Raw genomic sequence first — 16,097 nt, forward strand, 5'->3', positions numbered from 1 at the left:
CAGATGTTGTCATCGTCCATGGCTCTGCACCCTGCTATTAGGTGCAGACGGGAATAATGAGTGACTTATAAAGTTTGGTTTTTGTTCGTCGAGCGAGGGCTTTACTTCTCCAAAGCCTACTTAGTCCGAAGTTGCACCTGTTGGCAAGATAGACGAAATTATCTACGACTTCGAAGTTATGACGTTGGAGAATAGTTTGCTTGATGCCAGGAGATATTTCGTCTTGCCCTCGTTTACTACCGGACCCATTTGCTTCGCTTCTTTATCCATTCTGGAGAAAGCAGAACTAACGGCGCGGGTGTTGAGGCCAATGATGTCGATGTCATTGACGTTCGCCAGCAGTTGTCCCTATTAGTTCTGCAGCTCGAATTATGTTCTCCAAGAGCAGATTGAAGAAGTCGTACGAAATGGTGTCGCCTTGTCTGAAACCTCGTTTGATATCGAACGGCTCGGAGAGGTCTTCCCGATCCTGACGGAGCTTTTGGTATTGCTCAACGTCAGTTTACACAGCCATATTAGTTTTGCGTGGACTTTGGAATAATAAACATATAAGCATATAAGGTAAAAAGTCCAAAATGTGGTTCTTCTAAACTTTGCGGAAGTTGTTCTTTACTTATGCTTAGCAGCGAGGACTTACAGCTGCCACATGTTAAAGCTTGCCGTCACAGTTTATGAGCAGCTATGTGCCGCACGCTCTTCACTGCCTTTATTAGTCATTTATGTTCCCCACATCTTCGCCACTTTCGTTTACAGTTCCACTTAGTGCAGTTGCTTTTGTTGTCGTTGAATTAGCTAGCGCCCTACGAATTTTCCTGCCGTTGATTTCACTTTTGCGGCCGAGCAGGTGCCATCATTTATTACCACAGCGCTCCACAGCACAGTGTCCAGCATCCAGTCCGCCAGCGCCTGGGTAGTTGTGGCGCTTAAACGCAGTCAGGTATGGCTAATTGCCCAACTGTATGCCACGGCGCGGCTGCTACCGCTGTTGTTGCGGCTGCTGCTGTTATTGTTGTTGTTGCTATTGCCTTGTTCTTCCATGGAGGCAATTAGTGTTGCTTTCTAATGCCAGCAACTACGATGTTAGCAGCAAACATTATCACACACCCACACTCGCTGAAATGTTTGCTTGCGGTGGTGAGGCAGAAAATGACAGCCTCAAGGGTGCTCGACCGCCGCCGGTGTTGACCAACTGCAATTTTATGTTTTTATTTCCAGTTTTCACATTTTCTTCTGCCTCGCAATAATTTGCTCCGACATTTTGTTGTTGTTTTTTGGCATTTGCTTTCATTTTCTTGGCATTTCTATTTAAGGCTTTTCGAAGTGCTGAAAGCAAATAGGATAATGACAAAGGATATGACAGTAATTTGTTGTAATTAACGTGGCTGTTGATTTTTACCATAAATTCGTGTGTGTTGACAGCCAAAGCCGACCCTTACTTCCTTCCTTCCTGCGGGGAGTACATACTTGCAACTGTGTGTAAGCGTGCGTGTCGGCGCTTGGGCGTCTAATTGTGGTTATGTAATGTAAATAAGATTAATTTTCGGTTAAGTTATGTGCTATTAGACAGACACACATCTCTACACACACACGCGTGAACACATAGTTGGTTAGTTGTAGACCCGCACTCACACACACACACATATGGCCATTAAGTAGTTCATGGTTTAATTGCGAACGCCTAAAAGGCTGCCACAGCTCTTGCACACACACGTACACACTCATGTCTACGTGTTTCGTGAGCCATGTGTGCGCGCATTGGGACGTAACTTCGTCGGTGTCTCTGCAAGACATTGATTTGGTTACGTATACGCCAAGTGTTCCCCTGAATTTGCAAGCAAATGCTTATATGTCTATTTGTGTATGGTTGTGTGTGTGCCTGATACATTTACATCTATGATTAATCACATAACGGAAATTAATATTAAATTTAAGTAAATAGCAAACTTTGCATTAATTTCACTTTTTCGCTGCTCTCTCTTTTTTTCTTTGCAGCAACAGGTTGTTGAGTTATCGGGCTACGTTATTATATTAGTGAAAAATGTTGAAGGCAAAATCAAGTTGTACGGCTCACCGCCCGATCGCGATAATCTGGAAGTGGGCGATGAGATACTCGAGGTCAACGGTCTGACCTTGGAGAATATCTCATATGCGGAAATTATACGCCACATTTATGAGGTTAGTAATCCCGAAATGATAAGATTAATTTTCCAAAATATTGTAGTACGAATTTCTTATATTACATTTTCCGCTCTCTCCTTTCAGTGCATAAAATCCTGCACCATCTGCCTGCGTGTGCGTAAGAAGAATGATACCAGATTGGGTAAGTGCTAGCTATAAAAAATGTGTTATTTGTTTTTTGTGGGTCAATTGACATTTGAATATATTTATATAGATCTAAGATCTAAGGTCTTCAAATTTTCTTTTTTACCTCACTGCCTTGAAAGAGCAGCCTTAGGAAGCTCAAATTTCCTTCCTTCATATGCTTTAAAACCCAAAATATTAGCTTCGTTGAACCCTAGGAACTCCTACAGCTGTTGGTGCTGATCCAAATAACGAAAAACTAGGAATATACAGTTGTACTATGGAGAGAAAGGGATGATGGTTATTTATCTGAAAATCGATTCTTCACTCTTTGGCTGTATTTATCTCCTTTGTAACTCTCTCCCTAGTCAGCTGAAATATTACCACAACATGCTGTCATAATGTACTTAGATAGCAAAGCTGAGATCATTGTTTAAGAGCTTACAGCTTATATCCTGACTCTAACTAGTGAAGTCCACAGTTATTGATTTTCTAAAATTTTCCGTAAGTTTAGCGCAATGCCATTGCGAGAGATGACAATCTTTGCTGAATCTGTCTAAGCATTCATCATTACTAGCTTGTAGGAGCTCTCTCCCACCACAAAGTTAGAACATTCACTTGTTTGCCATACGCACTAAAGCTCTAATTTACCGTTAAATCAGTCAGGCCTGCCACAATTCATCAAATCCGCCGTGCCACATTCACTAATGACCACAATCAGCAATCAAACGCGCCCTTTTATGCGGAAAGCAACTGCATCCACTTGAGCCAGTGTTCTTCGGTCTACACAGGTTTTGAATCGCATGCTGCTTCGATTTCCCTGCGCGCACATCTCCTGCTACGCTTATCCGTTTCATTAAACAGTCATACGCCGTGTGGAGTCTTCCAACTGCACGCGCACACATAAATACAAACACAAAGCGCGATTCACCTGGCTGTGAACGCGTGTGCAAAGACAAAATGCCAGCAATTAGCGACGCCATCTATTGGCAATCATACGCGTAGCGCTGCCGCTGCCACCGTGCGCGCTGGTGCAGCATCTCCAGCGCAACCACAAGAGCGGCAAATGGAAAGCCTGCATAATCCATGGCAAAAGCGCAATTCGCACAGCGCGCTTTAGTCAGCGTTTAGCAACGCATATAACTTTCAATAACTAGTTGAATGTGTGTGTGTGTTTTGCGGCCTTAGCGGCTTAGGCAAGTTTCGCAAATGAATGCGCGTTTAATATTTATGCTCCCCGTGCCGCAATTCATGTGCTTGTTGCACGCCAATAAAGCCTCACCTGCCGCGGCTTGCCGAGATCATCGTTTAGTGCGCACTTCCGTTTCCGCTTGTTGCTGTGCTGCCGCTCGGTTGCCCTGTTGTGCTCCTGGTCTTTTTGCTTACTCAATGACTCAAACTGACCGCACAGTCACTGGGCGCAGGGCATTAGTGCAGTACATTTTTCAATTCATACATATGTACACCTGTGGGACAAACGTCGGCACGGCGGCACGGGGCATGTGAGTATGAATTCTCAACGCTTGAATTACTTTATTATATAGATGAGTTTTGCGGCGGAGTAAATAGTTTTGAACGACGGCAAGGGAATGCTTTCTGTTTGGTGGCGTTTTTGCATTTTCTAGATATTATTTATTCAAGGATGAGCTTCAATTTTGCGGGGGAAAGGGTGTCTCCTTCCTCTTTTTAGGCTGTTCATATTTTCAGTACAATATACAGGGTTGTATTTACTCAGTCCCATGGAGACATTTAAGAAGGACGGCTCTAAGATTCCCAGTGGTTTCACAATAAGCCTTCTTAAATCTGAGGCGCGTCGTCAGACAGGCACTCACCTACCTACCTACCCTTCTGCTTTAAATGGCACCGTGTTTTCGAGAGTGCACTTCTATCGCCATCATTATCTGGGTAGATGAAGCTACTAAATTATGTCAACATTTTTTCGATGAAATAAGTTTTTAGTCTACTTTGCTGATAAGTGCTGTTCATTTGCATGATAACGGTATGACCGCTGTTGTGTGCGTTGTTGAGTGAGTAATGAGTGTATTACCGCGTATGTGAATGGCCTGTAGGAATGAAATATAAAAGAAATGTGCTGGATATTAGACGTTCCAACCGAGAAAACTCAAACCGATTGTTTTTTTACTCAAGAAAATATTCTTTTTAATTAATTTATGAAAGAAGAATGTCGAAATCTATACATATAAAAGAAAGTTTTGTTAGTTACACCATTTATAACTCAATAATGGCTGAACCGATTGGTTGGGAGGTAGCTTAGAACCAAGTGCTATATCTCCTTAACTAATAGTTATAATCTAAATAATAGAAATCATATAGATGGTATTAGTAGTACTATCTATGTATCAGCTACAGTGAAACGTGGACGGGTCCTCTAATTGAGTATAAAAGAAATTACCCGAATTTAATTTGTTTTGGTTAAATGAAGCTTAAAACCTCACCTTTCCAACACTATATAGTATGATACCATTTGATTGGTGGCCCTGTTGATATACGACTGCATCATCTATTGACAAAAATTGCGACATCTATTGACAAAATACGAAAAGACTTTTGCGACTAGACAATATATGTATTTTTTTGTCTTCAACACATTTGCTTACCATTTTTAAAAGCGTCAATGAAAAATTGAACTCAAGTCCATTAATTCAACCAAAATTATCTAACATCAGCTAACAGGGCGTTGACTCGGCTCGGCATGCCTTTAAGTCAGCTAACGCAGCGAAGGTCTGTTAAAACAGCGTATTTTTCGGCAGCAAATACTCTCAAAGTAACAGTAACGAAAGAGATTTACTGCTGGCCTTGCTGAGAGACTTGATTTGTGCCTAAAATTACTGGCTCAAAATAGAAAAGAGAAGCTTCTTTCAAGTTTGACATTTTGATGTGTAAAAGAGAGTTAAATCGAGAGTTAGAAATGACAACTTAATTGTTGCTTTGGGAATTTAACGATTTTTGTAATATTAGATCTGGTAACAAATGGAATAAATGGTAACAATTTGATCTTCTAGAGTTCGCGCGTCAGCCTACAAAACCATTAACCAATAGCTAGCGAGAGAGCGCGGAGCGCGCATGAGAGCTACATAAAAGCAGTTAACTGAGCTGCGATCAGTGGGCGCTACACAGAGTTAACGGGGAGCACAACGCTCCACTTCGTAACTCGTTCGTCGAGCACAAAGCGTAGCAGAGAGAAAATAGAATAACAATAAGGCACAAACGAAGAATGATGATAAAAGCACACGCTACATTTGGCCAGAACGTGAAACAAAAGCGAAATAATAATTAACCGCGTTGAATTGATGAAAATGAAAAGAAAGAGAGAAGCAAAAAACCGTTTCAATGCCTTACTGATTGCCGAGTGTTTGACTCGACGGATGCAATACCTACTTGGCAGGTTGGTGGGGCGTCTAGCTGGTTGAGGTTTTGTGTGCTTGTGTGATTGGCTCATTTACAGCCTACTCATTTTGTACACAAAATCAACAAAAAACGGCAATCACTTATCTACTCATGCTCGTACTTTTGGGTACGTATTGCGGTGTGTACCATACAACGAGCACAACGACGTCGGTGCGGATGAGGCGTGGAGCGCGCTAAAGATTAAGCGCAAAGCATAAGCTGGCGAAAGAGTGCGGGCAAAGCCGAAAGCGTCAGCCAGATTGACAGACTACGTCGACTGCTTTTGGTCGTTGAGCTGGCCGCGTCTGGTTGCGTTGAGTCGCTTTGTTGGCCGTAAGAGCACACTTATATGCTGGCTGGCCGCTAAATGCGAGCGCCGCTCAGCGGCGAATCAGTTGACAGCCAGAGCAGCTCAGTAACTGTTGAACGGCTCGGGAACGCGGTCGCGTGGAGTTTACGTCGTCGGTGATTTCAATTTTTTGAACAAGAATATATAGGTACATATGTATATGTAAAGGGCAGAAGATAAACAAAAAATAAGGAAAACACAACCAAACAGTGGCAGCTGCAGCAAAAGTTAAGCTAGAAGTAAGCAGCAGCAGCAGAGGTAAAAGAAGAAGAAGAAGCAAGCGCGACCAGCCAGCTTTTGGCAGCGCGTAGTGAGGTGAGAGAGCGCGCGTGTTGGCCTAAAACGTTTGGCAAATTGATCGTTTGTTGGCTACCACCATTTCTTACACACACACACACTTACACACAGCTGAATTTGTGTGTATTTGTTTTAGTTTTCTGTGGCTTGTTTCGCGTCGTTTTGCAGCTAGAAATTATTCAAATCGAAGTAAAAAAGTTTTAGCATTAATCAAAAGCAAATTAATTGCGCTGAAATTGGTGAAGCGAGAAAAGCGTCGCTCCAGCAGAGCGCTGTAAGCACTGCTGGCGCTCGGCGGTCGGCGGTCGGTCGGTCCAACGTTCATTCGCTAGCTGCTGGCATGTGGATGCTGACAGCTACATAACCACACATGAGTGCCACATCCACAAACACCTGTTTTGCCATATATGCACATATATGTTTTGTGTGTGTATGTGCGTGTGTGTTAAATGACCGCTTGATCGCAATCTCCATATTTTCTCCAATAAATTAATTACAATAAATCAGTCTGCGCTGCGCAAAACGTTTTGTATCACGTTTACTTTGTTGTTGTTGTTGTTATTTTTCTTTTCGTTACCGTTTGCGTGCGTGTTTTTTCAGCGCGTTCGCGTAAAAGTGGAAAAGTAGTGCGCGCAGCCGACTTCTAAGCTAAGCTCAGCATCGCTTTTATGTGGTATGCTAAGTCACTAATATGTCAGCAAACAGGTGGCAACGTCAATTCTGCAAATAATTCAATATCGCCTATGAATTTGTGAAGTGTAGTGGGTTGTGAAATAATTATAAGTGAAAATGTTGATAAAAAGTGTAAAAATGATAACGGAAATTTTTTAACAGTTTTTTTTTCTATATTTATTATATATTAGTGGATCCGGCCGCTGTGCTGTGGTATACATTCTATGCTATTATTCATATTATACAGTCCGCTTAATATGTCGTCCTTTTAATAGAGCGTTCACTGTATTTTTTTATTTATGAATGGTTTTTACTATCCTATCTTCTAAGTTGGTTCGATCTGGACACAGTGTGCTAAATTTTACTAAAAACGGTTCAGCAGTTTTGGAGTCCATCGCGGACAAACAACGTGACACGTAATTTTTATGTATAAAGAGATAGCTCTTGCTTCAGAGACCTTTGCTTAATATTTGCAATGAAATTTTAATTCTCTAAACTTTTAACTTTTAGTCTAATGCCTCGTTTTAAGCATATGTAAATTGTCTAAAGATCACTTTGGCAGTCCAGTTTTGGGGGAAATGATTGCATTCGTATATCTTTAGACACCGTAAAGTATATAAATATTTCATTTAGACTGCATTAAATCACGAAAATTCGTATTTTGGCTAAAGAATTTCAAGAACAATGTTGAGTTTCATACATAACCTAAAATTTTGTTTATTTTGAGTTTTTCTTAAAGATTTTTTAACCGAATACTTTATTTATTGTTTTAATTATTTGTAACAGTTATTATTGCTTTTATGGATCACAATAAAAAAAACAATGTATGTAAGTCATAAATTTTAACTATTTTTCAAGTTTTTGAATTTTTAAATTTAGAAAAATTAAAAAAAATTAAAATTTTATTTTTTTATGAATCAATCTAGGTTTTACTCAATAAAGATTTCGATGCTATTCACTTTGCAAAATGTCCAAATTTCTAACGGCAGTAACTAAAAAATTCCAAAAAGTGTTTTAAAAAACTAAAAATTTTATAATTACATAAAATATAATAATCAGAAATTTTGAAAAACAAAAAAAATTTCAAAACCGCAAAAAATTATTAGAATAAATGTTATTTCAAAATATTGGAATTACAAAAATTTTTCCTGTGAGAGAGTGGCAAAACTTATAAGTCCATATATGTATGTATATAAAAAAAATTAATTTCGAGAAATAGTGTAAATCTCGAGCACAAGTGTTTTGAAAAATATGCAAAAAATACAAAAAATTGCCGCATACGTCCTATTTAGTTCTCAAGTGCGAAAGTGTGTGCGTCGTTGACATACATCTGTCGTCGTGGCTGCTACCATTTGTGGCAGTTAAAGTGGCACGTTTCAAATACACCGTGAAAAAAATAAAATATAAACAAAAATATAACAAAATTGAGAACGCAAAAACAGTTAATTCGGGCGAATTGGTGCTTGCCACCCGCGTTCTGCTGCGATTTGTCGAACTGCTGAGACACCTACGACGCCTTTAACCAACTGGAGCAACTCACATACACATACAGCCAACAGAACGCAAAAAATAGCAGGCGCTGCGGCTCACAAGCACCTAAGAGCGGCGCGACGGCCAACGCGGAGAGGCCCACAGCGTGTTGCACGTCAGCGCTTAGGTCACACGGACGCGGGTAAATAGTTTTTGTTGTTGTATTTCTATTTGCGCACATGTGTGTATTGGTTTTTATTTGCCATTTGACGTGCCAGCGATTTTTGCGCTTTTTATTGTTGTCATAAAACGGTCACATTTTGTTGTTGTTGTTGCCGATATGTAGCACGTTGCACAATTCACCAAATTTCCTTTTTCTTCCCCATTTTACATGGTTTCTGTTTTGTTTTGTCAGCTGACTAGAGCTTAGGGCTTGCAAAGCCCACGCGACCGGCGTTGATTTGTTGGCATTGCAGCCACACATGTGTGTTGCTGTGCTTGTGCTAACTCATTCATGCGCTCGCGCGGTGTAAGCAACAGTTATGCCGACACTCATTCAATTTAGTTGAGCTGCTTCTGCGCCGCCTGCCACCGCCCCCGCAGCGCCCCCTTGCGGCGCACATCTCGTGTCACTCACTGCGTGGGTGCAAGAAATCTCAATTTCTAATTGGATTTAAACTTACTAATTCGTTGCCACCAATTCATTCTCGCGTGCAGCTAGACATATTTAGGTAATTGTTGTTGTTGTAATTGCACTTTAGTTGCCACTTTAGTATAATTCTTTTACTTTCTCTCATATTTGCGTTTTTCCTTGGGCTATGCTGTCACTTTTAAAAGCAATTTACTTGCCACTTTTTGTGGCAACAGCATTTAGTTGTCGGGTTTGTCATAAAACGAAACAAAAAACATAACTATGCGGCTTAGAAATTTGCACCAAACTTGTAGCAAAGAATGGATACTGTTTTAAGTACAACTTGCCTTGAATCAAGCTTGTTTAACGTTACGTCGTCGTTTTTGCCAAAATAAGGTTAATAATACGTCGGTGGGTAAAGGAGAAAAGAAGCACTAGGAGCATTGGAGAGAACTCTACTTCGCAAGATCTTTGGGACCAACTGCGTTATCAATGAATATCGAAGAAGGTGGAACCCGAAGTGTGTGAGCTCTTTAAGCGCATAAAACACCAACAAATGCGCTGGTTAGGCTAAGTCGTTTGCATGAAAGATGATGCTCCAGCGAGGTGCTCTTTCGACTCGAGACCCAAGGGTGGACAACGGAAGTAAGGACGACCAAGCATGCAATGGAGGGACCAAGTGAAGAAAAGTCACAAAGTATGTTAAAGTTCTTCAGTCTACTCGTATGTTGTTGTTGTAGAGTCAAAAAACATCCCTGATATAATTTGTAGCAATATTGAATTGGCAATCGTAGGATGGATAAAAATCCGTTTCGGTTACGTAGATCCGGTTGTCGTGAGAACGGAGTCTACACATCTCTAGTTCAATGGAAGGGCGTAGTAGTAACATTACAAGAAGGATTACTTTTAGTATCGACATCAAAACTGGTTGTATTAATGGAGTCTCCATGCTCAAGCCTCGTTCTAAACAGCGACATAAAAGTGAGGTCTAAACCAGATCAGGAAAGCTCTGCATTGAATCCGGGCTCTAGCCATTGACTGCCCTTGTTATATTTCTGAGTTGAACACTCTTTGTAACTTCGTTCCGTTGTGGCATTTCCTTTCTGTAGTTAATAGAGGCTTTCTGCGAGTGACCTACTCAATAAATATTTCGAGTTCTCAAAACCATATATTTCCTTTTATCTTTGATGGCCAAACTGTTCTCTACTTGCTGGAATTAATTTGTAACTCCACTTACAGCAGCATTGGAAGGGTTGGCTTTTTACTTACCGGCATATTAACATACATTCGTAATTTCGTAAGTGGACTATTATCAAGCGCTATTTGCGCAGCACTTAAGCCTCATTTGCATTTGTTTACCTTTCATTAAATTGTTTTAAATACAATGCAGTCTTTGCAAATATGCATTCAGAGCTTTTAAAGCTCCCACCCACGAGATATCATGTGGGAATTTTCAATATTTATTCATTAAACTTTACTTTCAATGCATTCGGGAGGGAGTTCCCATTGTTGATACTTCGCAACTGCCCAGCGAGCAATTTGGTGTGACAAAAAATACTTTATCGGATGCATTGATTATACCCAAGGATCTGTGAAAAGTGGTCTAAAGCTGATTTTAAACAAATATGCATTCAGTAACCACATATCGCCAGAGCTTTCGTGAGCAATTTTGAGGTATTAGGAAAGTTATAAAGTTATATGGGGCTGTAATATTGGGTAGTCCAAAAAGTCTTTTCCTATGTCTTATTAAACTTCAACTTATTTTTTTTTATATTTATTTCGTCAACTTTAATGAATCGACCATTTTGTTCGACAATTTTTGCCATTTTTCCGCTAGAGACATTATTCCATCAGTGTAAAACTTTTCTGGTTTCTCGGCAAAAAACTGTCAGGGCTATATGGTGGATGCATCAAAATTTCCCAGCCAAGCTCTCCCAGTTTTTGCCGAGTCATCAAAGATGTGCCCTTTCTGTTGATCAGTTCTGGCCGTTTTTTTCGATTGCTTATTTCAACCTCATCAGTTGTTGACAGTAAAATGCAGAATGAATCGTTCGACCAGACTGGAGCAGCTGATAGTGGATGATTCCTTTCCAATCCCACCAAACACTCAGCATAACCTTTCGAGGCGTCATTGTGGCTTGCGACCATTTGCTGAGTTTAATCTCGCTTGGACCAGGATATTTTTCGCACATTATTGTCGTATTTGATCCATTTTTCGTCTCCTGTTATCATTCGCTTTAGAAATGGTTCGATTTCATTTCGTTTGAGCAAAGAATCGCAGATGTTAATTCGGTCCATTAAATTTTTCCCAGACAATTGAAGTGGTACCCAAACATCGAGCTTATTTTTGTAGCCAGTCTTTTTTAAATGGTTCAAAACTGTTTGCTGAGAAATGTTAAGTTCCTTAGCGAGGTCGTGGCTGCTTATGTGACGGTCCTGGTCAATCTTTTTCATAATCGCGGCATTTGGATACTACGAAAAAAAAGTGAAGTAAATTGCAAACTCTGCCGCTTAATGGGTTACCTTACTTATTTTTCAGCAAGCAAATCAATTGCTTTCCTGTGAATATATACTTATATTTGCTTTCAATTAAATTTTCACGCACACACACATGTGGAAGTCATTACTTTGCGCTTGAGTGGCGCTTAATGCAGGTGTGACCGATTGACTGCCTGCCTGACTGACTGACTACTTGACTATGTATATCCCTCGAACATTATGAGTATTTAGCTGTCGCTGCGAGCCATTCTAAACGGACGGTCGTGCAGTACCATTCTACGACTGGTACTTGTCGTGCTGTTGTTGTTGTGATTTGTTTTTCTCTGTACCGAAATTAATGATTGTAAACTGGCGTTGATTCTGTTCACTGTGCAACACTGCGTTTTTGCTTCGTCTACGTCGAACGAATGCTAAATTGGCAGCTAAATTTTGTGAGAATCTAAAGTAATTGTCTATTTTGTGAGCAATTAGAAAATAATTGAGCAAAAACAAGGCGAATGGGCAAAAAGCTCGGTGGAATTGTTCTCTGCTATTGCAAAAATACTTTTTACTCAGCTTGTTTTCGTTTAATTTAATTTTCTATAAATTTTCAGCTGTCTAATAGTCTCTTCAAACACTAAACATGAATATTAAGCAAAGTTTTTTATTCAAGTTTTCTCTCTTTTATGTTCGAAATGTACTGAATAACTTTACGGTTGGCCACAAGTGCACACAGCCACGCACACACATGCAACACGGACTTCCAACTGCAGTTTGTTGACTTTCTGAGATTTTTAGCATATTTTCATGTGTGTGAAGTAGCGGTAATATTTCGAGTGTCTTTGATTTGTGTGTGTTTTCTGGTGTATTTGCTCTCCGCGAAGCTCCATTTCCATGCTGAGTTCTAAGCAAATAATGCTGGCAATGCACTTGAATTTATTTCAATGATTGGATTCATATCCAAACACATGCTTACACAGGTGTTAGAGTATACATATGCGTACATATGTGAGAGTCGAGCCCTAACTTTTAAATCTGCTGAGCATGTGTTCTAATATATTCAAGATTTTTTCAAACTGTAAACTCATATTGTTTAGTTTCTTCTTTCTTGGCACTACAATCGTGGGACAGATCGCTATGCACTTGGTCCTTCCATTGGATGCGTGAGCGCCGGCCCTTGCTTCCGTTGTTTACGCGAAATGTAAGCACTTCTTACTAAACTGAAGTGGCTGACCATCGCCTTTCATAAATTGCATAAAAGAGAAGATATTGAAGGGACAGATCGTAAGAACACTACATATTCCTCAGTAAAACAATGTTAAGATTTCTCTGAAAACTAAAATTAGTTAAAAGAGTCGGAAAGAAAAGTTGAACTTGAGTAGAATTGAGATTTTTGAACAAAAGTATGACCGGATTCCAAAGCTCTGAGAACTCCGTCCGATTTGTGGAGTTCATTGAATACAGTAGTTCTGATATTCACCTGTATAAATATTGTTAAAATAATGTTCTTTCGTAGTTATTGCCTGACCCTGTGAGAATCGAGTTCACTTATCTAGCTTGGAACTGACAGCTCACTATTTTCCGCATTTCCAAAGCATACTGACGTGATTTATGAATGCTCGTTCGAGTTCCAGAAGTCAGGTGTGCCCTTCTTAAACTGCCATCAACATTTTATATAAAATGAATACTGAACATTTCAGAAAAATTAATCCCATGTGTGACTCATGAGTGGGTTCCGGGAAAAAGAGCTAAAAATAAAATGATAAATTCCTCCACAGAGCACTTGACACGTTGGTGTGGTTCATTTACAACCAACAACAGGTGCAACGAAAAACAAACTCAATCACAACAACTTCATGATAAAACACCGCTCAACTGTTATGTGGAATTTGATTTCATAACATTTTGTTTGTTTCCCATTTCATTCGCCGTAATTGCGCTTCACGCGGTTGGTCGTTTGGTTGAAAAGAAAAACAACAACAAAGACATTGCGCTGACAAAGAAATCTGATTTAAACTAAAATTATATTCAACATGAAAAAAACAATAAACACACAATGAAGCGTAAGGCCGGAGCTGCCAGAACGCTTAGCGCGCGCTGATTATTTGTCAGTCAGTGCAGGGGTGGAACGCTTCGTTTAACAAAAACAGTCGAAATGAGGGGCGTATCGCTCATAGAAAACGTGTTCAGGAATAAACACAAATCAAATGTGGTCATAATAATAAAAACAACAGCTCCATAAATGGGGCGTAAAAGCAGATAAAGAACAACGCCCCAACCGGCTGATTTGGAAATTTCAGAACTCTGAATACCTTCTTTGTTCGCTCAACATCAGATCGTATACACTGCATTTTGCCGTAATGAATGTACTGAACTAGTGAACTAGTTGAAGGGTTGCAGATCTAAGGTATGCTGACTGAACTAAGACTAGTTCTCAGCTGAGCTGTGGGTTTATAAACTCAGATTTTATTGCCGAAGAAATAAGTTGGGTTCATGGTTTATTTCTGCGAGCGTAAGCTTCACGATCTCGATTACTGTCCACTACTGACTCTTGGGTTCCAGCTTTCCACTTATTAAAGCACTTTTGGCAACGCCCAATCCAGCTCTCTTTATTTTATGGTGTGCATAATGGAACCCTCGCCACATTACCGTTGAATTACGACTAGCAGTACACACCTTTTTCGCAGTGTTGTCTTTTTTTGTGGCAGAGCAATGTGTTTTTGCGCTTGACCATGCCGAATAGTTGGACTTTTTGCTGCACACCTACTCTGCTTGGTCTTTGCTGTTGTTGTTGTTGTACACATGCGAAAAACTTTAAGCGAGTGTGTTATCGAGCGAACGAAGCCAGCGAGCGCCACATAACAACTAACGTGGAAATATCGGATTTGATACCCTTTTATGGGTACTGCACGTTCGGTATGTGTGCGCTGCGAAAGCGCTCATGCAACGCAATGTTGCACGATACTTGTGCATGTGCGCAAGAAAAAAAGACAAATAAAAGTCTAAAGAAAGGAAGCAATAGCGAGGAAAATGGTTACACGCCAGCATACAACGTTTGCACAAGTTTGTGCAGGTAGCCGAAGTGCGAGGAGCTGCTGGCGCGCATGAAAGGCAGAGTTGCAATAAAAAGTGCGCAGTGCAATTGCCAGGGAATAGCAAGTGCCGCGGCGGTGTGAAGCGCCGCACAGTGAGACAACGCCGGCATTAAATACAAGGAGTCATTGTAGAGCTCTGAAATTTTGCACAGGTTATTTTTGAGACAATTCCAGTTAAAAAAAAAAAAATTAAGAAAATTCGCCCACTTTTACGCCCACCTGTCATACAGTCGAAATTTGTAAAATGCCGTATTGTCCGTAATACTTTAGGTATAACTTTCAATTTTGGTATACTTGAATGTTATATAGTACAAACATTATTTGAAATAAAAATTGAACTTTGGCCCACTTTTAACCCCATCACCCATACTACCTCAACATAAAAAGTGCCATATTTTCTAAAATATATTAAATACAAAATTCAAATTCTATATTACTGTAATTTATATCATTTAAAATGTTTCATGCAAAAATTACAATAACACGCTCACTAACACGCCCACCTCCCATTGAAATGCAATAAAATAAAACAATATTTTTTTTTCATTCAATCAATTTTTTAACATCATCATGGTATTCTAATTTTTTCAATTTGTTTCTCATTCTAAATGAATTAATATAAGGATCTGATTATATTTGCAAATAGTGCATTACATCTTCATTCGTAGAAAAACGTGAATTTTTACGAGAATGGAATAGCCTACAGTTTCTATACTCCTTATTCATTGCTTCTTGCGCTTCTTCGGATAACATTCCTGTAGCAAAAAAAAAAGTACACGAGTACACAAAATGTACATATGTTTGAGCAAAACAAAAACTGGTTGGCTCAGCGGATGGAAAAAATGCCCAAAAACCAACAACAACCAAAAATTATGCTCACAATATTAGGCTGCTTATGAGCTTTGGACAACAAAAATAATTATAATGCAAGAGACTATTTTCTATTTTCCTGCCAGGCGACAAGCGGCACTACAATATAACAATTAAACTAACCACATTAGAAAGTGATCATAACACAACTTAGATAAGAACAATGTCTTGCACTATCAATTTAAATTAAAAATTATGCAACTATCTAACGCAAAGTCAATGACCTTCAACAAAATTATCTATCAAATTAATAACGTAAATTTATGTAAACAAGAATATTTTTATTAAAACATAAATGATCTTTAAAGCATAATTCTGAATAACTAACAAAAAACAAATGTAATTTATTACTATTCTCTTGCACAATAAGTGAATAGTAAACAATTAAAAAAAATAAAAGTAAAAAGTTGTAAACATGCTATTGCATGCTAACATATGTACGTATAGCGACAGAATGTGCGCGTTACGTACTTTTTGTAGTTTTTTGTATGTTTAATGTGCTTTTGCAAACTTTTGCTATATGTCC

The 16,097-nt window shown here is 39.4% G+C and overlaps 1 protein-coding gene across 3 annotated transcripts in view; it reads left to right on the plus strand.

Annotated features, from left to right (window-relative positions):
- The window catches only part of LOC120774343 (MAGUK p55 subfamily member 5-A), a 149,706-nt gene that overhangs the window by 15,028 nt on the left and 118,581 nt on the right, over positions 1-16,097 (plus strand). For 2 of the 3 annotated variants that reach the window (XM_040103906.1, XM_040103910.1), the window contains exons 3-4: positions 1,993-2,175; positions 2,263-2,320. In XM_040103906.1, the coding sequence (XP_039959840.1) occupies positions 1,993-2,175; positions 2,263-2,320 (241 nt within the window). Of the gene's footprint in view, positions 1-1,992; positions 2,176-2,262; positions 2,321-6,303; positions 6,374-16,097 lie in introns of those variants that run through there. The other variant, XM_040103909.1, reaches the window with a different exon arrangement.

Source organism: Bactrocera tryoni, chromosome 4 (assembly GCF_016617805.1).
Source record: "Bactrocera tryoni isolate S06 chromosome 4, CSIRO_BtryS06_freeze2, whole genome shotgun sequence".
Classification (NCBI taxonomy): Eukaryota; Metazoa; Arthropoda; class Insecta; order Diptera; family Tephritidae; genus Bactrocera; species Bactrocera tryoni.